The sequence below is a fragment of the Pseudochaenichthys georgianus genome, chromosome 10 (genome assembly GCF_902827115.2).
Source record: "Pseudochaenichthys georgianus chromosome 10, fPseGeo1.2, whole genome shotgun sequence".
NCBI classification, from domain to species: Eukaryota; Metazoa; Chordata; class Actinopteri; order Perciformes; family Channichthyidae; genus Pseudochaenichthys; species Pseudochaenichthys georgianus.
The window spans coordinates 22,831,202-22,849,466 of NC_047512.1; the positions used below are offsets into that span (position 1 = coordinate 22,831,202).

General features: G+C 41.0%; 1 protein-coding gene and 1 long non-coding RNA gene across 6 annotated transcripts; both read left to right on the forward strand.

Moving 5' to 3' along the window:
* The first annotated feature begins 598 nt into the window (after positions 1-598).
* Positions 599-10,450, forward strand: rgs14b (regulator of G protein signaling 14b). Of its 4 annotated transcripts, XM_034093646.2 has the most exons (16): positions 599-795; positions 977-1,096; positions 4,619-4,640; positions 4,784-4,935; positions 5,057-5,149; positions 5,631-5,774; positions 5,876-6,049; positions 6,164-6,245; positions 6,351-6,433; positions 6,605-6,817; positions 7,058-7,134; positions 7,427-7,553; positions 7,845-7,926; positions 8,719-8,768; positions 9,333-9,417; positions 9,508-10,450. In XM_034093646.2, exons 2-16 carry the CDS (start codon positions 977-979, stop codon positions 9,765-9,767), a joined length of 1,764 nt encoding a protein of 587 aa, XP_033949537.1. In that variant the 5' UTR covers positions 599-795; the 3' UTR covers positions 9,768-10,450. The 4 variants fall into 4 exon arrangements, with proteins under 4 accessions (XP_033949537.1, XP_033949536.1, XP_033949538.1 ...); XM_034093645.2 differs by lacking the exon at positions 599-795 and having other exon boundaries at positions 884-1,096; XM_034093647.2 differs by lacking the exon at positions 599-795 and having other exon boundaries at positions 884-1,096; positions 7,061-7,134.
* A 698-nt stretch (positions 10,451-11,148) lies between these two features.
* On the forward strand, positions 11,149-17,567 carry LOC117454300 (uncharacterized). Of its 2 annotated transcripts, none has more exons than XR_004552966.2 (5): positions 11,149-11,289; positions 16,655-16,762; positions 16,841-16,918; positions 17,042-17,095; positions 17,209-17,567. It is a non-coding gene; the product is annotated as an uncharacterized lncRNA (long non-coding RNA). The 2 variants fall into 2 exon arrangements; XR_004552967.2 differs by lacking the exon at positions 11,149-11,289 and adding an exon at positions 14,440-14,499.
* The last annotated feature ends 698 nt before the right edge of the window (positions 17,568-18,265 follow it).

Genomic DNA, 18,265 nt, shown 5'->3' on the forward strand with positions numbered 1-18,265 from the left:
CCTGCAATCTCCCCACAAGTGAAAGAGTTTTTTGAAATACTAACATAAAATACACATTCTGGTACTCTCTTGAGAAGAAAAATAAATAAATCTATTACTACACATTTAAAAAAAATGAATGCCATTTTAGTTTTGTGTTACTTTGTTCTGAAAGCTGAACCTGCTGCTCCTCACAGAGAGAAGAGGGCTGTGAATTAAGTTACATTGTGGATAAGGGTGGATGTGGATAGCCCCCATTATTCTGTGTGTCAAAATGAAAGACATCCCACACACCTATCAATCATCAAACCGTGGGGTCTTATTTCATTACGTGTTGATTTCTATCAACACGTAATGTTGTATCGATGTATAGAGATGTACTACAGCAAAAGTATTCTCCGTCGGGACTTCCTGCAACAACACCACGCCGTTATCTTGATTCTGATTGGCCAGAAGACATTATCAAAGATGTTCTATTGAGAAGACGATCACTACCTGACAAAAGTTTTCAAAACCGTTTCTAGTCTTCGGTATTTCCAAACAAGTGACTACTGAAATCAATCGTACTAACTGCTGTCTGTGATTGCTTGTTTTGGCGTGAGAATAGTTTGGGCAGAGTGAGAGCGTGAGATTGAGAGTGAAAGCGTGTGTCACACGCCAGATGCGTGAGAGTTGGCAACCCTGAATCTAGGCTAAACTGCGTTGCTAGTAAAGTATTGTTTCAATGTTGCTATTACGAACAACTTTTGACACATGAGTTTTAACATTACGCATATGGCCACACAAAAACGTTGATATCCTAGCTAAAGCAAACAGGTAAGTTGTTGTCGCACATGAAAGCTAGGTGACAGTACAAGTAAGGTGCACTGTTAATGACTGCCGTGCCACACCTGCGGCCCTCGGCTGTGCTGATTAACTCTGACCTGCAGACTTCCAGCGCTGTCGGCTCTCTTGTCTTCTTGCCCATCGCTCTTGCATTGTGTCTGTTTCCCTGAAGATGGTCGCTGTCAGAGGACTTTATCGCAGGTTCTCCCGTCTAGCAAAATATGCTGCACAAAAGCAGTTCAAGAAATATGAAAAACTTTGCACCACTGGCATCATGGCAGAAAAGAAGAAGGTATGTAAACCAGAGTGAATGCGTTATTTACAGCATTTGGAAATATATAAACATTAGTGTAAATGTGCACTTTTTTTTTTTACTTGGACTCCTTTTACAATAATTTGATTGCTGTGGCTGCTAAATAATTATGAACTCCTAGTCTACTCTTTGTACCAGACCTCGTTAAAATATGCTGTTAAAAAATGTAATGTTATTGTGAAATGTTCTGTTAATATATAATAGCTCATAATTGAGAGTTGTGATATTGAAATGTTGCCAACATCTTGTAGAAGTCTAGTAATGTCTTGAGTCTGAGTTCCTGCATTGCAGGATTACCATTTTAAAATAACAGATTGAGGCCTTGTGTTTTCTAAATCTCTAAATCTCAATGACTTGTAAGTAAAAGGAAACAAATGCTTGAATATGTTTTGAGGTGTTGCACTGAAAAGTTATCTTTGGATTTTATATTTGTTGTAAGCTGCGTCAATTGACTCGCAAAGTGACAAAAGCAGAATGAGTGTGTTCGTCTTGTCTGGGTTCCCACATCATAGGGTTTATCAAGACGTAGGCTGAAAACAGTTTGATCAGAGTAACCAAACTTCCTCTTTTGTGGCTTGTTGCTATGGCAAGACTTCCCTTCCGGACAGGAAGTGACAGGAAGGCCCAAGTGATGAGTTTGTGTGTGTGTATGAAGACTGCATCATGTTTGGGTGGAGCACTTAACTGTGTTCCCTGAGAGTGTGCACGTTGCATACAGACTTCAACTTGTGTTTTGGTGTCTGAGCCACCATGGCGAAGAACTGCAATTCTCTGGGGATTCCTGTTGGCCACATGGTGAGTTGGCAACTCTTGCTTGGTTCGGTTTGGTTCTGCATCTGTTTCATTGGTTTGTTTATTCTATAGAAAGAAAGAGATGTATCAGCCCTTACGTAGAGGACTTTAAAGCGCCCTGTTGGAAATAATTTGGAGTAAAGTGGGTTAAATATCAGTAAGTGTTATAATAATTTGGTAAACTCTGCTGTTTAACCTTTCTCATACTGTCGAGCTGTCGTCCAGCTCAGAATACCTACGTTTCGAACATCAGTTTCTTGTGTAAGCTATCTTAAAAGTGCCAGGCTGTGTGGCTTGCAGTTGGTTGCTACTGAAAACAGAACCGGCCTTCTCGAGTCGGAAGCGAAAACCAAAGCAATCTGTTATGTGTAGGCTGAGTTGGCTTCATTCAACTCTGTGCGAGACATTACATATAGATGTGTTTCACAGTGGCTAATAAGACCAGGATGTTGGTGGAAAGCGTCTTTCTGTGCTTTGTATTCTGTGTGATTACAATTGTTTCTATAAATGGTGGTGCGTCAGACTCCTTCCTCTCATAGGGTGGTTGCATATCTTGTCTCTGTTTCAAGTGATTCACAGAGAATCCTAATCTTAAAATATTGTGCTCTGTTACAGTGAATGAGGACATGAAAGGTGCTTGAGCATGCTTATAATAAATTGATATTAGGTTTGTATTACACTCTGGAAAACTGTGGATGAAGTGTGTGTTGCCAACTGTACCAAGAAGTTTATGTAGGCATCAACATGGTGTGTTTTTGAAGCCAGAGTTTAAGCAGTAGAGCAAAACAACGTGAAGAGGTGGAGCCACAGTGGAGCTAACACCTGCAGAAACTGCCAGCCCATATCAACGTTATATGGGCAAATGTATAGATTATCAAGAGCTGTTCCTTTTTCAGCTGTTGTGAAGCAAAGCATTACAAATAAGCTTTCTCTTGCCTGCACTAAAATCCCCACACATACAATAGTATATGACGTTTTTCAAGTAAAAACAATGGAAATATTGTCTATAAATTCTTCATGTTTTTATAAAGTTTTCAGTGGTCTATTTTTACACCAGGAATGGGCCTTGGTACCTTGGTTAATACTGACTTAACTGAGTGGACTAAATTCCATGGTTTTACCTGGAACTTTGAGTCACTGGATGCAGACTAAACATGTCTTTAATGAACCTCTGAGTCAACAGTTTGATGTTGATCCCTTAGGGTTATTCCATGAATTGACTTTCAATTTAAACCTTGACTAAAGATAATATAAAAATAGTTGATTCTCATTTAAAGACGATTTACAAAACCAATCCAGAGCTTAAAGGTAGGGTAGGTAATTCACTTCAGAAACACCTTTTGTTATATTCCATGGAATGCTCTTAACATCCCGATAGCAATGAATACATTAAATGCTTTGACAATAAATACATTAAAAAATGTCATCTGTGGAAGCCGTAGTACTGTAAAAAGCACGACCAATCATCTGAGCCGGCCCGGCTAAAATAACTGCATGGCCTACCTGCCTGTCAGCCTTCCATCTGTGCACAAGCTTATCTCGTGCTCTCATTGGTCATGTGCGCGTTTGTGTGTTGGACGAGGGGCTCTGTAAGGAAGTCTGAAGGAAGGGGCAGATTTTTTTTACGGTTGTGTATTTTCAAATTCGAGCGCACTCGAGCTGGTTTCTCCATTCTTACCTACCCTAGCTTTAAGTGATACAAAACATTGAAATACAGTTTCTTAAATCAAGTAAGCTTTGTGTGTATTAATGACATAGGTGGGGTGTCAGTTAAACAGTGAAGTTGTGTGGGTGACTGTTAAATGTGACAATGTTTTATTTTGTACTTTATACCCACAGATTGCAATCTATAGATTGTAACAGGAACAACCTACATAGACAAATAAACACATCAACACATCTGGATACATTTAGAGCTGTAAGGGAAAACCGATCAACGACAAAGTGTTAACTCTACATGGAAAGTCCTTTTGGAGCTTTTGTTGTACCGTTCTTTTAACTTATCATCCGGGATTTTCCTCAATTTCTGTTAAAACTATTATATATTTTTTAGTCCTCACTGGGTGTCTTATCAATATCTAGGTACCCTGGTTTTTGAGTAACATGCGTACATGTTTGAGTTCCACAAGTTTTCAGAATTCATGTTCAGTGCCGAAATGTGAAAGTGCTCAAATTGAAACAGAAATAACTTTTACAAGATGAAGCTGAAGATGATCTCTAAAAGCTGAATGAGAGCTCTTGTCATCAGTGTCACAACCACTTCCTGTGAAAATCTTCTTGACTGATTGCAATACATTGTTACATCTAAGAAAAAAAGATGCAGCTAGTTTTCACATTTCACTTCCTAAATGCATGCTTTTGTAACATGTGTCTTGTTTCTGGTATGCTGTGTTCCAGTACACTGTGCTACACACATTGTAACACTTTTAGAATACATTTTCAGTATTTAAATACATTAAAATGCCCACATTTCTATCATCAGAGAATTGTGTGGTTCTGCCCTCTACTTATAATTGCAGAAAGAGATGAGTTACTGAAATGAAATTCCTCTTTAATTTGTATGATTAAATCAAGTAAATGTTGGATTTCTCAACTTCTACAAAGGTCGTTATCCAGGTAACCTGAATCCATGATGCCTTAATAAGGGTGTTTTGCATATTATCAGATGTTTGTTCTAATGTTGTTCCTATTTTATCTCTCTCTTAACAGAGCCAGGCAGTGTCAGACGGAGGTAAGCATGCATGCTGAAAGTCCCGTACATCTTGCGTTCCCCCGAAAAGAAACGTGTCTGTGCATGAAAATATCTGAGTCTCGTTCTTGGTCATGCTGATCGTGCTGATAAATGGGTGTGTTTGTGTCTGGATGTGTTTTTAGAGTTGAACATGTCTGCGCGGGGCTGTGGAGGCAGCAGCTCCAGCCTTCCTGGGACTCCGGGTGGAGAGGCTGGCCAAGCCAACAACGTGCTGAGCTGGGCCGTCTCCATCGAGAAGCTGCTGGAGGATCCCTATGGAGTCCGCCAGTTCACGGTGAGACATGCTCAACACGTGCCGTTATTTTGTGTTCAGGATTAACTCAAGTGGTGTTTTTCTCGTGACATCTCAAGGTTTGCCATATGTGTTAATACAGTGTTTGTGTCTTTATCTGCAGTCCTTCTTGATGTCCGAGGTGAGTGCGGAGAACATTCTATTCTGGCAAGCTTGTGAAAAATTCAGGAAGATCTCAGCCAGCTCCCTGGATGAGGTATGATGGCACTTATTACCTCTTTACACGGTGAAGCATGTTACTTGTCATCTCTGATTCATTATGTTGGTGTGTTTACTCTGCGTAAGCTCCCTTTTCATACATTTGTGATAAATACTCCTCAACAGAAGTTTCCTGACTTATATGTGTAGTTGTAGACAATACAGTCAGGGAAACATGGATGCTATATTTTTGAAGTGAAGTAAACAAGCTTAGCTTTTTTCAACTATTCAGTAAGAAAGTAAACATTTAGGGTTGGCCTTGTGACGGATAAAGCTGCTGTTCATCGATCTTTTTTCATTCTTTTTATTTTTAGATATTTTCCTTTTTGTAGTTATATTCTATTATAGTAGCAGGAAGTGCATACATTGACAGGGTTGTTGACTGTTGATAGGGGTAATTCCCAGTTAAAGTAAACAAAAGTAGAGTTCATATTGAATGCTGAGGAGCTTTCAGTCTGATGGAGCTGTTGTTTTCCCAGCTGAAGGCTGCAGCTCGCTCCATCTACAACACCTACCTGTCGCACAACGCCCCCTACTCAGTCAACATCGATGACACGGCTAAGACAGAGGAGAAAGACCTGGAACAGCCCACACCTGATATGTTTAACAAGGCTCAAGCTCAGGTATGTTTGTAGTTTGTACTCCCATTTACCTCAGCAATACAGTGATTAATTGTTTGTTGACTCGGCTTGACTGCTAGTTCAACTATCCCTCCTTTTTTCAGATATTCAAACTGATGAAGATGGATAGCTACAGGCGCTTTGTGCGCTCTCCTCTCTACCAGAGCTGCACCTTGTCAGGCGTAGAAGGTAAATCTGTATCTCAGCTCTCTGAACAGACGGCCCGCACGGGATCGTGGGAGGACGTGGCCACCAGAAGCCCGTTAAGTGACAAGAAGGTAGAGTGAAAGGAGTAAATGGACGGAGGGGCAGGGCAGCAAAAAGAAACATGCGAGTGACAGTTGTCTTCATTTTGGTGTTAATGGCGTTTCTTTATTCACTGTTTTAAACAGAACAGGAAGTCAGACTCTAACAGCTTTCCAGTTGGCAGGAGCGCCTCTGAAAAACAACAACAGAAAAGAGGATCTTGGGAAGGTAGTGGCAGATGTTGTGTTTCTATGTTATATCTTTATGTGTATTATGTGACTTCATCTTATATTCTTCCCCTGGCCCTCTCTTGGTTCGTTTTCTCCACCATAGATGGTACAAACATCCATGGTTCAGTCTCCCGGAAAGAGACCCACAGCGGGGTGGAGCTTGGCTCTCTCTACAGGCAGATCGAGGTCAGTGCATTGGCTAATCATTTGACAATATGCACACATGAATAACTAATTATATTCTTGCAAGTGTCATCTCTCCCGATTTAGAGAAAAAGACTGCCATAAAGTTCCCAGATATTGCCTTCAAGTATATTTCTCTCACGATTTTACCTCTCTTCTCCATCTGTAATGCAGAATGGCAGATCGAGTCCCCGGGCCCCAGAGCAGGGTGGTGTGAGTCGGATGGGGGTGGAGGGGGGCTACTGCTGCGTCTACCTACCCGATGGCAGTGCCTCCCTGGCCCCCACACGTAACGGTCAACCCATCAAAGACATGCTGGCAAGCCTGTGTGAGAAGAGAGGCTTCCCGCTGAAAGATGTCATCATCTACCTTCATGGCAAGGACAAGGTGAGCCAGTAGCTGCTCCGTCTACACCACCAACCACAGCCCAAAATCAAGAAGCTGTTAAAAAGAAATGCCACACTGTATAGATATTTTGCAACAGGCTGTATGAGAAAGATGGTTCTTCCTGTTCCGACATCTTCCCAACCTCTTACTCCCTCCTTTTCATTTTTAAGATGAAAGAAGTACATTAAAATGATCCCCAGTTGATGCTGAAGTCTCTGATACACTGTTCCCTCTCTGCAGCAGCCCTTATCTCTGGATCAGGACTGCTCCGTGCTGAGAGACCAGCAGGTCTCTCTGGAGCTCCGGGTCATGTTTGCGTGAGTGAACTGTGCCACTTCCTTCATTTCCTTTTTTTCGTGTGTGTCTGTCACCCTTGCAGCCTTTCACACCACCATCCGCACTACAGCATGCCACTTCTCACTTTATTACAGGAAGTCCCTGTGTTCATGCCAGGCAGATTAGAAATCTATTTAAGCATTGAATACAATTTCAAATTTGGATTTTCTGCTAAAATATTGGGTGGCAGATATTTCTAGACAAGATTTGACTGATGCTTTACCTCTACATGGTTGTTGTGTATTGTGTTATTGACATGCATGCGCGTTTCAGGCTGGAGATTGTCTTCACTGGAAAGACAGTGGGGATCATGGTGAAGTCCAGTAAGACGCTGCAGGACGCCCTCTCTGCGGTGCTGCAGAAACACCACCTCAAGCCGCAAGAAGCCCTGGTCACCATGGTGAGTGTCTGAATGATGTATGACAGAGACCATGACACGTAGCCAGTGTTTTGAGTTATTTCTCTGATAAATTATTGATGATTTGTTTCCTTCACTTTCAGAGAAATTGAAAGTGTTGCATTGTTTGTGTTGGTTTTGCAAGTGACGAGGATTATAGCGTCTCTGTACATATCTGTGTTTTCTCTGTTATGCATCAAGAACCATTTTCCCTGTGGTCTTTTCTTCATACTCACAAGACTGTGAAGAAGTCAGCTTCTTTCCAACATGTCTCATTGTCTATGTTTCTTTCAGGTTGGAAGCGACGAGCCTTTGAACATGACCAGCACCGTGTTCAGACTGGCCAATAAGACGCTTCGGCTTGACAAAACCAAAGGTTAATACGCTTGACCTTAAAACCAATGTTTTACTTTAGTGGGAACCACAGACAATAATGTTTAGGTAATCTAATTATAACTGCACTGCTCGCCCAAAAGCACAAGCAGCCACAGAATTCAAAGAAACCTCCTTGGCCAGCGAGTAAATTAAATTAGTTCAATGAAATCCAATAAAAGCACATTTTAGCCCTCCAGCCACTGGTTGTTCTATGGGTGATACATCTGTGATGCTTTGTGTGTTCTCTTCTGCTGCCTTGAGCCTGGCTGTGCCTCCCTTTTCACATAATTGTATCTTAATGCATCCTGCAAAGTGTTTCTGCATTTCTTTGCTCTCCCTTGCTCTTAGCTGCGTTTGAGGAGAAAGTCTTTTCCCTGTCCATTTCAGTGCCACTGTCTGCAGGATCCTTTTTTCCCTCGTCTGTTTTCTTTGTGCGTCGCTCTCTGTGTCTTCATTCTTTTCTGTAGGGTTGAAACGTCCAAGGCCATTTGGTTTGTTGAGTGCCGTGTCACTTTGAGTTCACTCACTTCATTTCCCAACTGATAAGAGACCACAACCAACTTCACTTTGGATCAGTGCGCCCAGCCTCAGCACCAGTCCCTGCATTTAGAGCCGTTCCATCCCAGCAGGACCAGTTTAATTCTTGTCAGGAATATTTTATTTGGCTTATGTCCGAGTGTTTAACACAATGGGGAAGTTAAGTTCTGTGGCATTATCAGCAGTCCCACTGACTTCTTCTACTGTTAGAAAATGAAGAAGACACTGAATTGTATCTTTTGTGTGGTTTGAACAGGAAACCAGACCACTTTTTCAAAAGGCAGTAGTTCTGCTGCAGCAACACAGGTGAGGCTATTTTTTATAGACTGCTAAACATCAACACACACCATGTGTACAAGGCAAGCTGCTGAGACGCTCGTGGTCAATATGTAAAGAAAATATGATGAAGGTTATCGTTTAAAGGCCACAGATATGCATGAACAAGGGAGGGACTTTCGACACAACCTTGTTGATAAGCTTCCTTATATTTAAATAATAATTACCAAGCACATGTCAGCATTATGCAGATTTTTTATTTGATAGAGGACCTTTAATATCCATACTATCATACTCTTTTTCAACAATATATTATAGGTCTCAGATATAATACAAAACATGTCTCTGAAATGTTTTTCTCCAAATAAACGGATCATACATTGCAGCATCCCATCAACCCCTCTGTTTCAGCCCTGTTTCAAAAGGGCTGATTCTGTGTCTGTAGCTTTAGATGAAAATAAGGAGCCACTCCCCACGCCCCTCTGAGAGATATTTGGTTTAAATAAACACAATGGTGCTCTAGGAGGAGATTCAGGTGGGGGGCGGCTGGGGGGTTCTGTACATTGATAATGATGGAATGCATTCTGGTCCCAGGCAGGTGGGGTTGAGGCCCGATCATCGCTGCAAACAGACAGGGCCAAGACGCAGACCAAGACCAGTAAAAACCGGGAAATGGATGGTATGGCAACTCAGCAGTGCAGATGGCACATTGATGTACATTGAATTTGAAAGAAATATAAGAATTTGTGTGATATATTTTGTGTTTCAGGGTTTCTGGACATGCTGACGAGGGCTCAGGGCTGCAGGGTTGATGACCAGCGAGGCCTTTTGACGAAGGAGCAGCTGGTGGTCCCTCTATTCCTGAAGCAGGAATCTGACCAGGGACCAGACACAAAGCCAGAACAACCCAGTTCAACCAGCTCCTCCACCGACGACTCCAAGGAGACGTCGAAGTCAGCCGGAGCGGGGAAGGAAAGCCCCGACTCTGCTGAATCTGAAGACAAAGACTTAAAGGAAACAGAAGTTTGAGCAACTTTAGTGTTTGTGTGGAAAGGACAAAGACGCAATCGGAAACTACAACAAATATCTCACAAAATAAACAGACCAATCATGTCAAAAGACAGTGTTGAATGGTCATGCACTTTTTACAATTGTTTACAAATAAGCTTTTGTCTTTTGACAACACTACACATGTTAATGGGAAGGATGTTTGCTCTTAATTGTTTATGGTATTCGAAAAATGTTTTGAAAATAAGTTTTAGGTCAACATTTGATCCTGAAGCTAGATAGATCCACACTTTGCATTTCACACTGCTTTAATCTCTCACAATGTCACATTGCATCTATGAACTGTTGGCACACACATGATTCTGTTCAGGACTGTCCAGAAGGGGTTATGATGGTATTACACAATTGTTCTGTTTTCTTTATATGATTTAAGATTATTGAATGTTTTTACAAAGATGAGTTTTTAATATTTTAAATTACAAATGTTCATTTTGTGTGCTTATGTGCTATTTTCAAATGTGTTTGCAGTGCTTACATGGATTTTGGTTTGCTGTGATGACGCCCTGGTCAAGTCCTGTTCTCCTGTCACCTGCGACGTCTCAGGTCATGGACTAGTAATGTGATATTTCAGGAAATGAATCAGATGATGCAATCATAAAAAAGATATCCCACAGGGTGCTTCGAAATAAAGTGTTTTATGATGAGATATGATCCTGTTTGTGTTTGTTTAAGGATAGACATCAGGTTTTAGCTCTTGGTCATCTGTGAGGAATTTATTTGGGAGGGATCACTGAGGTCAGTTTCAGGCTTGACAATGCTACATGATTTGGTCTTATAGTTGTGATTCAGCCAGACCGCGCTGTCCCAGTGGCCTGACAGTGAAACAAGTCTGATATGTATCTGTCTGCATAGGTGTCCATTGTTACAAGCTTTTGTTAAATTAGCAGGTGCATTTAGCTGACCATGGTACAGAACCCTCCCTCTACATTTAAAATTGTCATGTAATTATGTCATTTTTGCAGAGTGACGGCGGATCATTGCAGTGCTGCGATTGGCTCTTTATTAAGGGTTTGTAGCCAATGATTTGCTTTGTCTTTCTACAGACTTGTTGCTGGAAGGTGATTTCTCACGAGGAGCCTGGGAGGACTATTATGGGGTGAATTTGGCTTTTTGTATGTGTTGCAAAACAAATTAGATGAGTCATAGATGCATTCATCTACACGAATGATGTCAGCATGCATATCGTGATGTTTGTAACAGTATTGGTTCTGGAAAGCATCTCATTCACACATCCTGTAGATTGATTGTCTGAAGTAATTAACCTGAGACAATTAATAGGGCAGTACCTGTTTATCACACACAGATTCAGACTGCCGTGTGTGTGTGTGTGTGTGCGCGCGTGCGCGCGCGCGTCGGGTCGGGTGCGTCGGCGGAGCTATGAATGGGCAGAGGGGTGTGCTCTCACAGACACAACAGCAGCAGTGAGATGAGGAGTGCCATTTACTCCACTGCACGTCTGTACTGAGAGAAGGAAGGAAAGGAGGTGAGTATATGGATTTCCCCCAGGCATTTGACTTAAATTATTTTTGTGGGTGATTGCTGTGTTGCCTACCCTCTCTCTCTCTGTCACTCCCATCATTCATCCTCTCCTCCTGTCTGTCTTCCTGTGCCTGATAAACGTCTTATGCTGTCTTGAGATAAACCTCTTCATCTCCTCATTGATAGAAAAGCTCTCATCTTGCGGGAATGCTTTCTCCTATCTCTTTTCCATTTGCTTGCTTTCTGACATTGGGACAGATAACAAACAGGTTTTGAAGATCTGGGAAGTGTTTATTTTGTGTACTCAATCCTCTGCTAATGGAAGCTCTGAATAATGATCACTGTGCCTTTGAGAGTCCTGCAGAGGAATGCATAAGTGGTGTAAAACAAAACCAATCCATCAGATCAATGTTTGCACATTACCGTACTCTGACAGTGAAGGACAGGCTCTGGGCTCAGTGTGTTAATAATGGAAAGGACCGGATTCATCACTGACTCAGTTATTAGGCACATGGTCGAGCTGAGACCCAGGTTGGAAGCAGATGTGTTGGTCGAGTACTGACTGAATTCATCCATCTTGGAGTTTGTGTGTGTGTGTTTGTCACACCTGAGTGTTGCTGAGCAGACAAACCCATCATCATCAATTACAGGACATCATGTCCTTGTCCCAGTGAGCTTTCTTAATGTGCCGGTGCAGCTGCTGTCCACACGCTCACCTCGGTGCTCCAACCACCACTGTGTGCATGCATGTAACGGCCTCTTTAATTACAGATCATGTGCATGTGATCTCCTTTGATTAGCATGTTCAACAACACACATGTGGCGAGGCAGGAATGTCAAGCCAGGCTCCAATTTCACCACCTGGACTGAAATAGTGGCATAGTTGACTCAAAGATGATTCAATACTGAAATATGTATCGTTGTTGTTGTCCACAACCTCAGCAAAAGTGAATATGTCCTCAGCAGGCTGTCATAATTACCTTTCAAGAAGACTGAAGGAGTGATAATGTAAAACCACCCTTGAATGATGGGATGGTAGACTAAAAGCTTTAGGAATCCAAACTACAACATATAATAAGTACCCTGTATCAAGATTGATGCAAAACAAGTGAAATTTGACCTTTTTAGAGAGATTTAGCACAAAAAAACCCCACTTCTGGGGTCATTTGGGTGGATTTTCCATATCTCTGGCCCCCCTTGGTCGATTTTGATGATTGACATCTCTTTCTAACCGTCAGAGCCAATGGAATCGAGGGGAAGTCCTACATACGCACACACATTACCAAATAAGGAGTGAGAGTGACGCATAGCCAAAACCGGAAGCTGCGATAACTCTGGTGGCTACCATTAGCAGCTAACTTTTACACTCCGATTTTTACATAGAAATGGAATTATGGATTATAAATAATCTTTTCAAAGCTACAGTCACATTATCAACCTATGGATCAACCAATTCAGCCGCGTTTTTTCTCGTTTTAATGCCATTGAACACGTCTTTTGATCAGATTGACAGCTACGGTGAGACGATCTCCTGTAAAAGCTCCATAAAGGTACGTGTTGTGATGTCTGTTTGCTTCCCCTGTTTCGCGAGTTCGGATCAATCAGTGATGATACTATACCTATATAATCTGTGGGACCTCAGCGTTAATCGGATATCTTGTATGTGCAGCTACGATAAGTAATAAGGGTATCTTTATCTTGAGTTCTGTGCCAAAGTGCGTTAGCATTTTTCGCTCAGGGGTCATTTAGATGCTTGTGTTTTGCTTTGGTAAAAATGGTTTGTATCGTCAGTTAGCTGAGATTTTTCCCGTTAATCTGGTATAACACATTAATAGTTTCTTAAATATTAAGATGCCCTGAGACACAGTGTCATGAAAAAAAAAAAAAAGAGACCTGCCGAGGGGGTCTTTGGGGCTTAACAGGTTAATGTCCCTTATACATAAATATGTGTCCCCGGTGTGTCAGTGAACTCACAAAGTGTCAGAAAACAAAACCCTCTCTCTTTTCGGATACCGACATCTCCAAAAACGGGGGAACAACGGAGCTGATCCAGATTTGCATCATCAGAAACGTTGCTATCAGAAACAATGCACGATGTGTTTTGGATCATATGGTCTTTGTTTACATTAGCAAGCATCGCTAACACTCAGAGCTAACCTGTACTGGAGAGAGCGTGTGTAAAAAAGCAGGAAATTAAAAAAAAGGAACTCAACTTCTGTTTTCAGAAATAATCCTTGAAGTGGTTTGGAACATGATATGGCATTTAATCATGGCAGCATTTAGCTGTAGCTCGTAACATTCTGAGCAGGCACAAGCTCCTCCTCCTCCTCCTCCTCCTCCTCCTCCTCCTCCCTTTTTTTTTTTTTAAAGCTAAGGACCCAGAATCAGCCATTCTCTAACAGGGCTGGAATAGAGGGATATGAGGGATTTCTAAAATGCATGATCTGTTCGGTATTCTGAGCAAAACACATCATAGACGTGTTCTTTATATATTTTTATATATCTGAGACTCATAATGTATAACTTTTCTAACTCCGGTGTTTCCTCCTCTTCCTCTTTCAATGTCTCAGTCATGACAGAAGAATATAAAGGGCGATAAAAGACTGCAAGGCATTTGATTTGCCCATCCTTGCAGAAGAAGTAGCTTTTCAGGCGAATGGCAGGCTTTGCTTGTATGCCCATGTCCACGTATTCATGTTTGAGCATTTTCACGTGTACACGTTTTTTGCATGCATACCACACAGAGGCGTAATGTTTTCGAATGTGTCACCTTCGCTGTTGTTAGCTTGTTCATGTGGATTAATCAATGGAGAAATGTTTCTAATAGCCACAGGGCTTTCTTACCTCGGCTACAGAGGAGATACACGTCCACCAGCAGCCAACGCGGTCCATCCATTTGCCTCGTCTACAAAAGAGGGATTCCTCGTCTAACCAAAGATGGACAGAGAGCGACAGAGTCAGGGTCAGGGAAATCATTCTCATTTAGGTCAGAGAGAGCACTCGGGACTCACCATCAAGGCAGAGATTATTCTTCTCTATCCCTCTATCCAATGCACATTTTAGAGTAAGTGCATGGAGTAAAACAGTCTTGTATACCCCAGGGTGTGCAATAATGAACGGACATGTGTGTGCACAATAGGGCTGATGTACCAAAGAAGCTGTGAACTCTCCACTGGGTCAGTCCTCTCTGTTACAGATCACTCAGCTAAAGCAGGTAGGCCTTGTTGAATATCACATGAATTCCTGTTGAAGTGGGACTTTCTAATGGAGTTCCCTGCAGCCTCAAATGTGTTGCTGACGTCAGGCTTCGCAGTGGGCGAGTGAGCTCCTGTCGATCGGCTCCCATTTATTCTTCATGAGCCCTGAGAGCTTCCCGTAGAGCAGCAGTCTGACTGGAGATCAGGGCCAAACACTCAGTCGGATCAGAAAGGGAGTCTTTGCATTCTCGCAAGTCATAGTCTTACCAGAAACTTCATAACACTTTTGAAAATTCACACTTTCAAGGAAAAACATATGTTATCATTGGTATTACAAAGCACATAGTTAGTTGAAGAGATCATGATTCAAAGGCCCAGGAACTGAGTTTATTGCTAAAGTAGAAATATTTTGGGTTATTTCACCTGAAAGATTTTCACATTTCTTTAGTCTGCCTGCACTTCTCGTTGTTTTGAAGTGTGCAGGGCTCAGTTCGAGTGATGTTGATGTGATGCTCAAATCAGCATCAACATGTTACCTTAATTTAAATGTTTGTTTGGTAACAGTCAATAACATCTGATCAAATCATGTGCACACAATCCTGATCAAGGCAATTGGATGAGTTTTATTGTGAAAACTAATACATAATACACAGATATTTTGTTGTTGTTGACTCATTGGCTTATTTAGTTATGAATAATTCATAGCTTCATAGATATAAATAAAAGAGTTGTACCCACCTTTTCTGGATTTTAACTTTCAGGTTTTTTAGCCATATTAGGCCATTTGAAAACATGTAAATAAACATTTAATATAACAACACACTAGGTCAAAAATATATTTTTGATTTTTTCAAACTAAATAATTTAACGATATTCTTGAGGTTTGCACAAGGTCAATTTAGCTCAGCGGTGATGCGTTTTCCCTACAAATGCAACAAGATATAGCTTTGTCAAACAAAAGTAAATAGACCTTTTAAGATTTTCATTTTACCCAACTGTTTTTTCCAATGTAAAGCATGAATCTTCAAACCCATCCTTTTTTTTTTTTACTGCTTTTTGTACTCTTTACATTTATGTTTTATCTTAATCTTCATCAGTGCACCACATTTCTCCACCATCTCAAGCCTCTTGCCGGATAGGAAATCGGTCAAATTCAGACATGCCGGAAAGTATGTTGATTGATCTGATCAAACTGGTCAGATGTCAGACAGGCACTTGACACCGAATGGCAGTACTGAAATTATTGGACTATAAAAGTCTGTCTCATACAGATGGACCAACAGCCAGAGGTGTTTTGTCTGAGGCCCCGGGGCCCCTGACACCAGCTGTGGATCTGACTGTGACTCTGGGCTGCTAATCATTGTGGCCTTTCAGTTGTGCAGACAGTGTTTTTTGTCCTGCATGACTCCGACTGTGTGAGGGTGCTGATATATTTTTGGCTCTTTGCCCTTTCCAATTGGGACTCTTTGTCTTCCCTTTGCTTATACACATTACGTTTCATACAAGCTTTTAATATGCATCACTGTGAATTGGAGTCAGAACTAGTCATTCTCAGATTCTCATATTATAGCATCTCAGATTCTTTCATTTGTTGATTATTTTAAGGTGTTCATTTTTTTTTTAAATGTTCCTAATTCTTAAGGGTCTAAAACGTACCTACCAGTAGAACATGGAGCAGGTCTACTGTTAGAGGACTAGACTATCTAAATCTTATTATTGTCACCAATCAAATACATGTTAATCAGTCATTGTTTCTGTGATGTGAATTATTGAAAGTAGTATGAAAATATATAATTTACGGTTAAATTTAATCCTGAAAAAACCCAGTAATGTTTTGTTTTTGCAAAATGAGAAGCAGCAGAGTGTGTGTGAACAATTAGTAAACTCCGTGGTAAATCCCCTGAGGAAAGTCTCCCAGCTAAATATTTACATCAGTGAAGTGAAGTGGGAGCAGCAGTATGTCGCCATCTAGTGATAAGAGGCCATAACTGCAGATTTGTCGTATAATCTTTCATGCGGCCCCTCAGGATAGCAAAATCAGGGATCAGTTAAGCCTTTTGGATCAGATTATAACAAGTAAACTAAATAATTATTGTAAACTGTCTTACTTTTAACCATTGTTGTTGCATATAACCACATGTAAAGTACCTCTTCTTTCTCTTGTCTTTACAGTTGCACAACCAAGGTATTACAAATATATCATCTTATTCTAACCCTACATCAGCACAGCTCTTTTCCTGAAGAAATCTAGAGCCAGCCATGGAACAGAAGTCAAACGAGGTGTGTGAAAGCCTGATAGGCACATTTTTTTTAGTCACTCGTCCGTGTCTAATATCATATATGACTCTTTCTTTCTAGTGTCCCAGCACCACCTCCCCTCAGAAGCACATGAAAAACAGGTCAAAATCCACAGAGGAGATGCAACAGACGAGGAAGGTGAGAAGAACAAATCTGTCATTCAAACATCTTTCAATCCTTGTTCTCATTTTATTTACATGCACACTTTCAGATTACTTATACCCATCAGGTATAATGTGATTAACCTGTCTCACCTCACAGGCCTTTTCCTCACAAAAGTCCCTCCCAGGCAGACCAGAGCTGGAGAAAGTGAAGGTGAGCTGTGCACATACGAATGCTGTTACGTATTTTTTTGTATTTCACTATTTAAAAACCCAGAAATCCATACTTGAAAATGCAAGCTGTATTTTCTTTCACGTGTTTTTCAGGAGTGTCCTGACAGCTCTGACACGCCGTCATCCTCCACGGAAGAGCTGAAGTGATAAATGGAAGGACATAACCATCAAGATACAAGATAATCATAAACATAAAATACATAAACATTATCATATGTACACAGACAAATGTACAACATTGTGAAAAAGAACAGTGAACTAAATTATAAAACACCCAAGCAATGAATTTGATTGAATGAAACTAAAAATGGTTATTCGAACTCACACACAAACTCACGCACACTGAAACACTTGCTTGTAAAACCTGTGATAATGCTGTTTCATTGTACTTTGAGTGTCGCATACATACCAACTGAATGTGTATTGACAATAAATTGATGCTGTTGAGTGAAGCCGTCATTACTCTGCACTTATTCACATCATTAAAAATGGATGCCGTACTGATGACTGCAGGTTCAAAAAGCAGCATTGACTATCTCATGTATTAATGTAATGAAAAAGTGGAGTGGGAGCTGAGAGGGGTTTAAACATGTTTGTATAAATGCTTTTGCACATCTGCTTTAGTGTTTATGTGTAAGAATTAGTTCATACCTAAACCAGGAACAACACAAATTCAGATGTTCGGGGGAGAAAACCATAACGGCAATCTGGTCCGTGACACTGGCCCAAAGGTGATGACACATTCATGTCACAGGGAAAGTTCAGTTTACTTTGGCTTACAGTTTTTAGACATGGTCAATTATCCACATTTGAGGATAAGATCCAAACACAGTCAAAAGGGGTCAGATCAAAAAAGAACAGGAAATGCTGCAGAGCTTGATGAAAACACACACAATACAAGTTGGCAGGGACCAAGTGACCGAATGAGAAATGACTTTACTGAGTGTGTTCAAACAGAATCAGATTAAAGTAATACCATCTTTCATTAGTTAAGGGGATAAGCCTTACTGAGGGACTAATGATCGAACGAGCTCTATGTAAGTAGAGCAGGTAAGGGGAGTGAGTGCATTGTATGAGAAGGTGGTTGGAACATTAACATTTCAGTATTTCTATCTTCTGCCTACTGTTACCTTTGAAATAAGCTGGCCAA

Coding starts and splice junctions, on each gene's coding strand:
- rgs14b (XM_034093646.2), top strand. CDS start 977: ATGGTCGCTGTCAGAGGACTTTATCGCAGGTTCTCCCGTCTAGCAAAA. Junction 6,434..6,604: donor CTCTCTACAGGCAGATCGAG/GTCAGTGCATTG, acceptor TCTGTAATGCAG/AATGGCAGATCGAGTCCCCG. Junction 8,769..9,332: donor GTTCTGCTGCAGCAACACAG/GTGAGGCTATTT, acceptor TTCTGGTCCCAG/GCAGGTGGGGTTGAGGCCCG.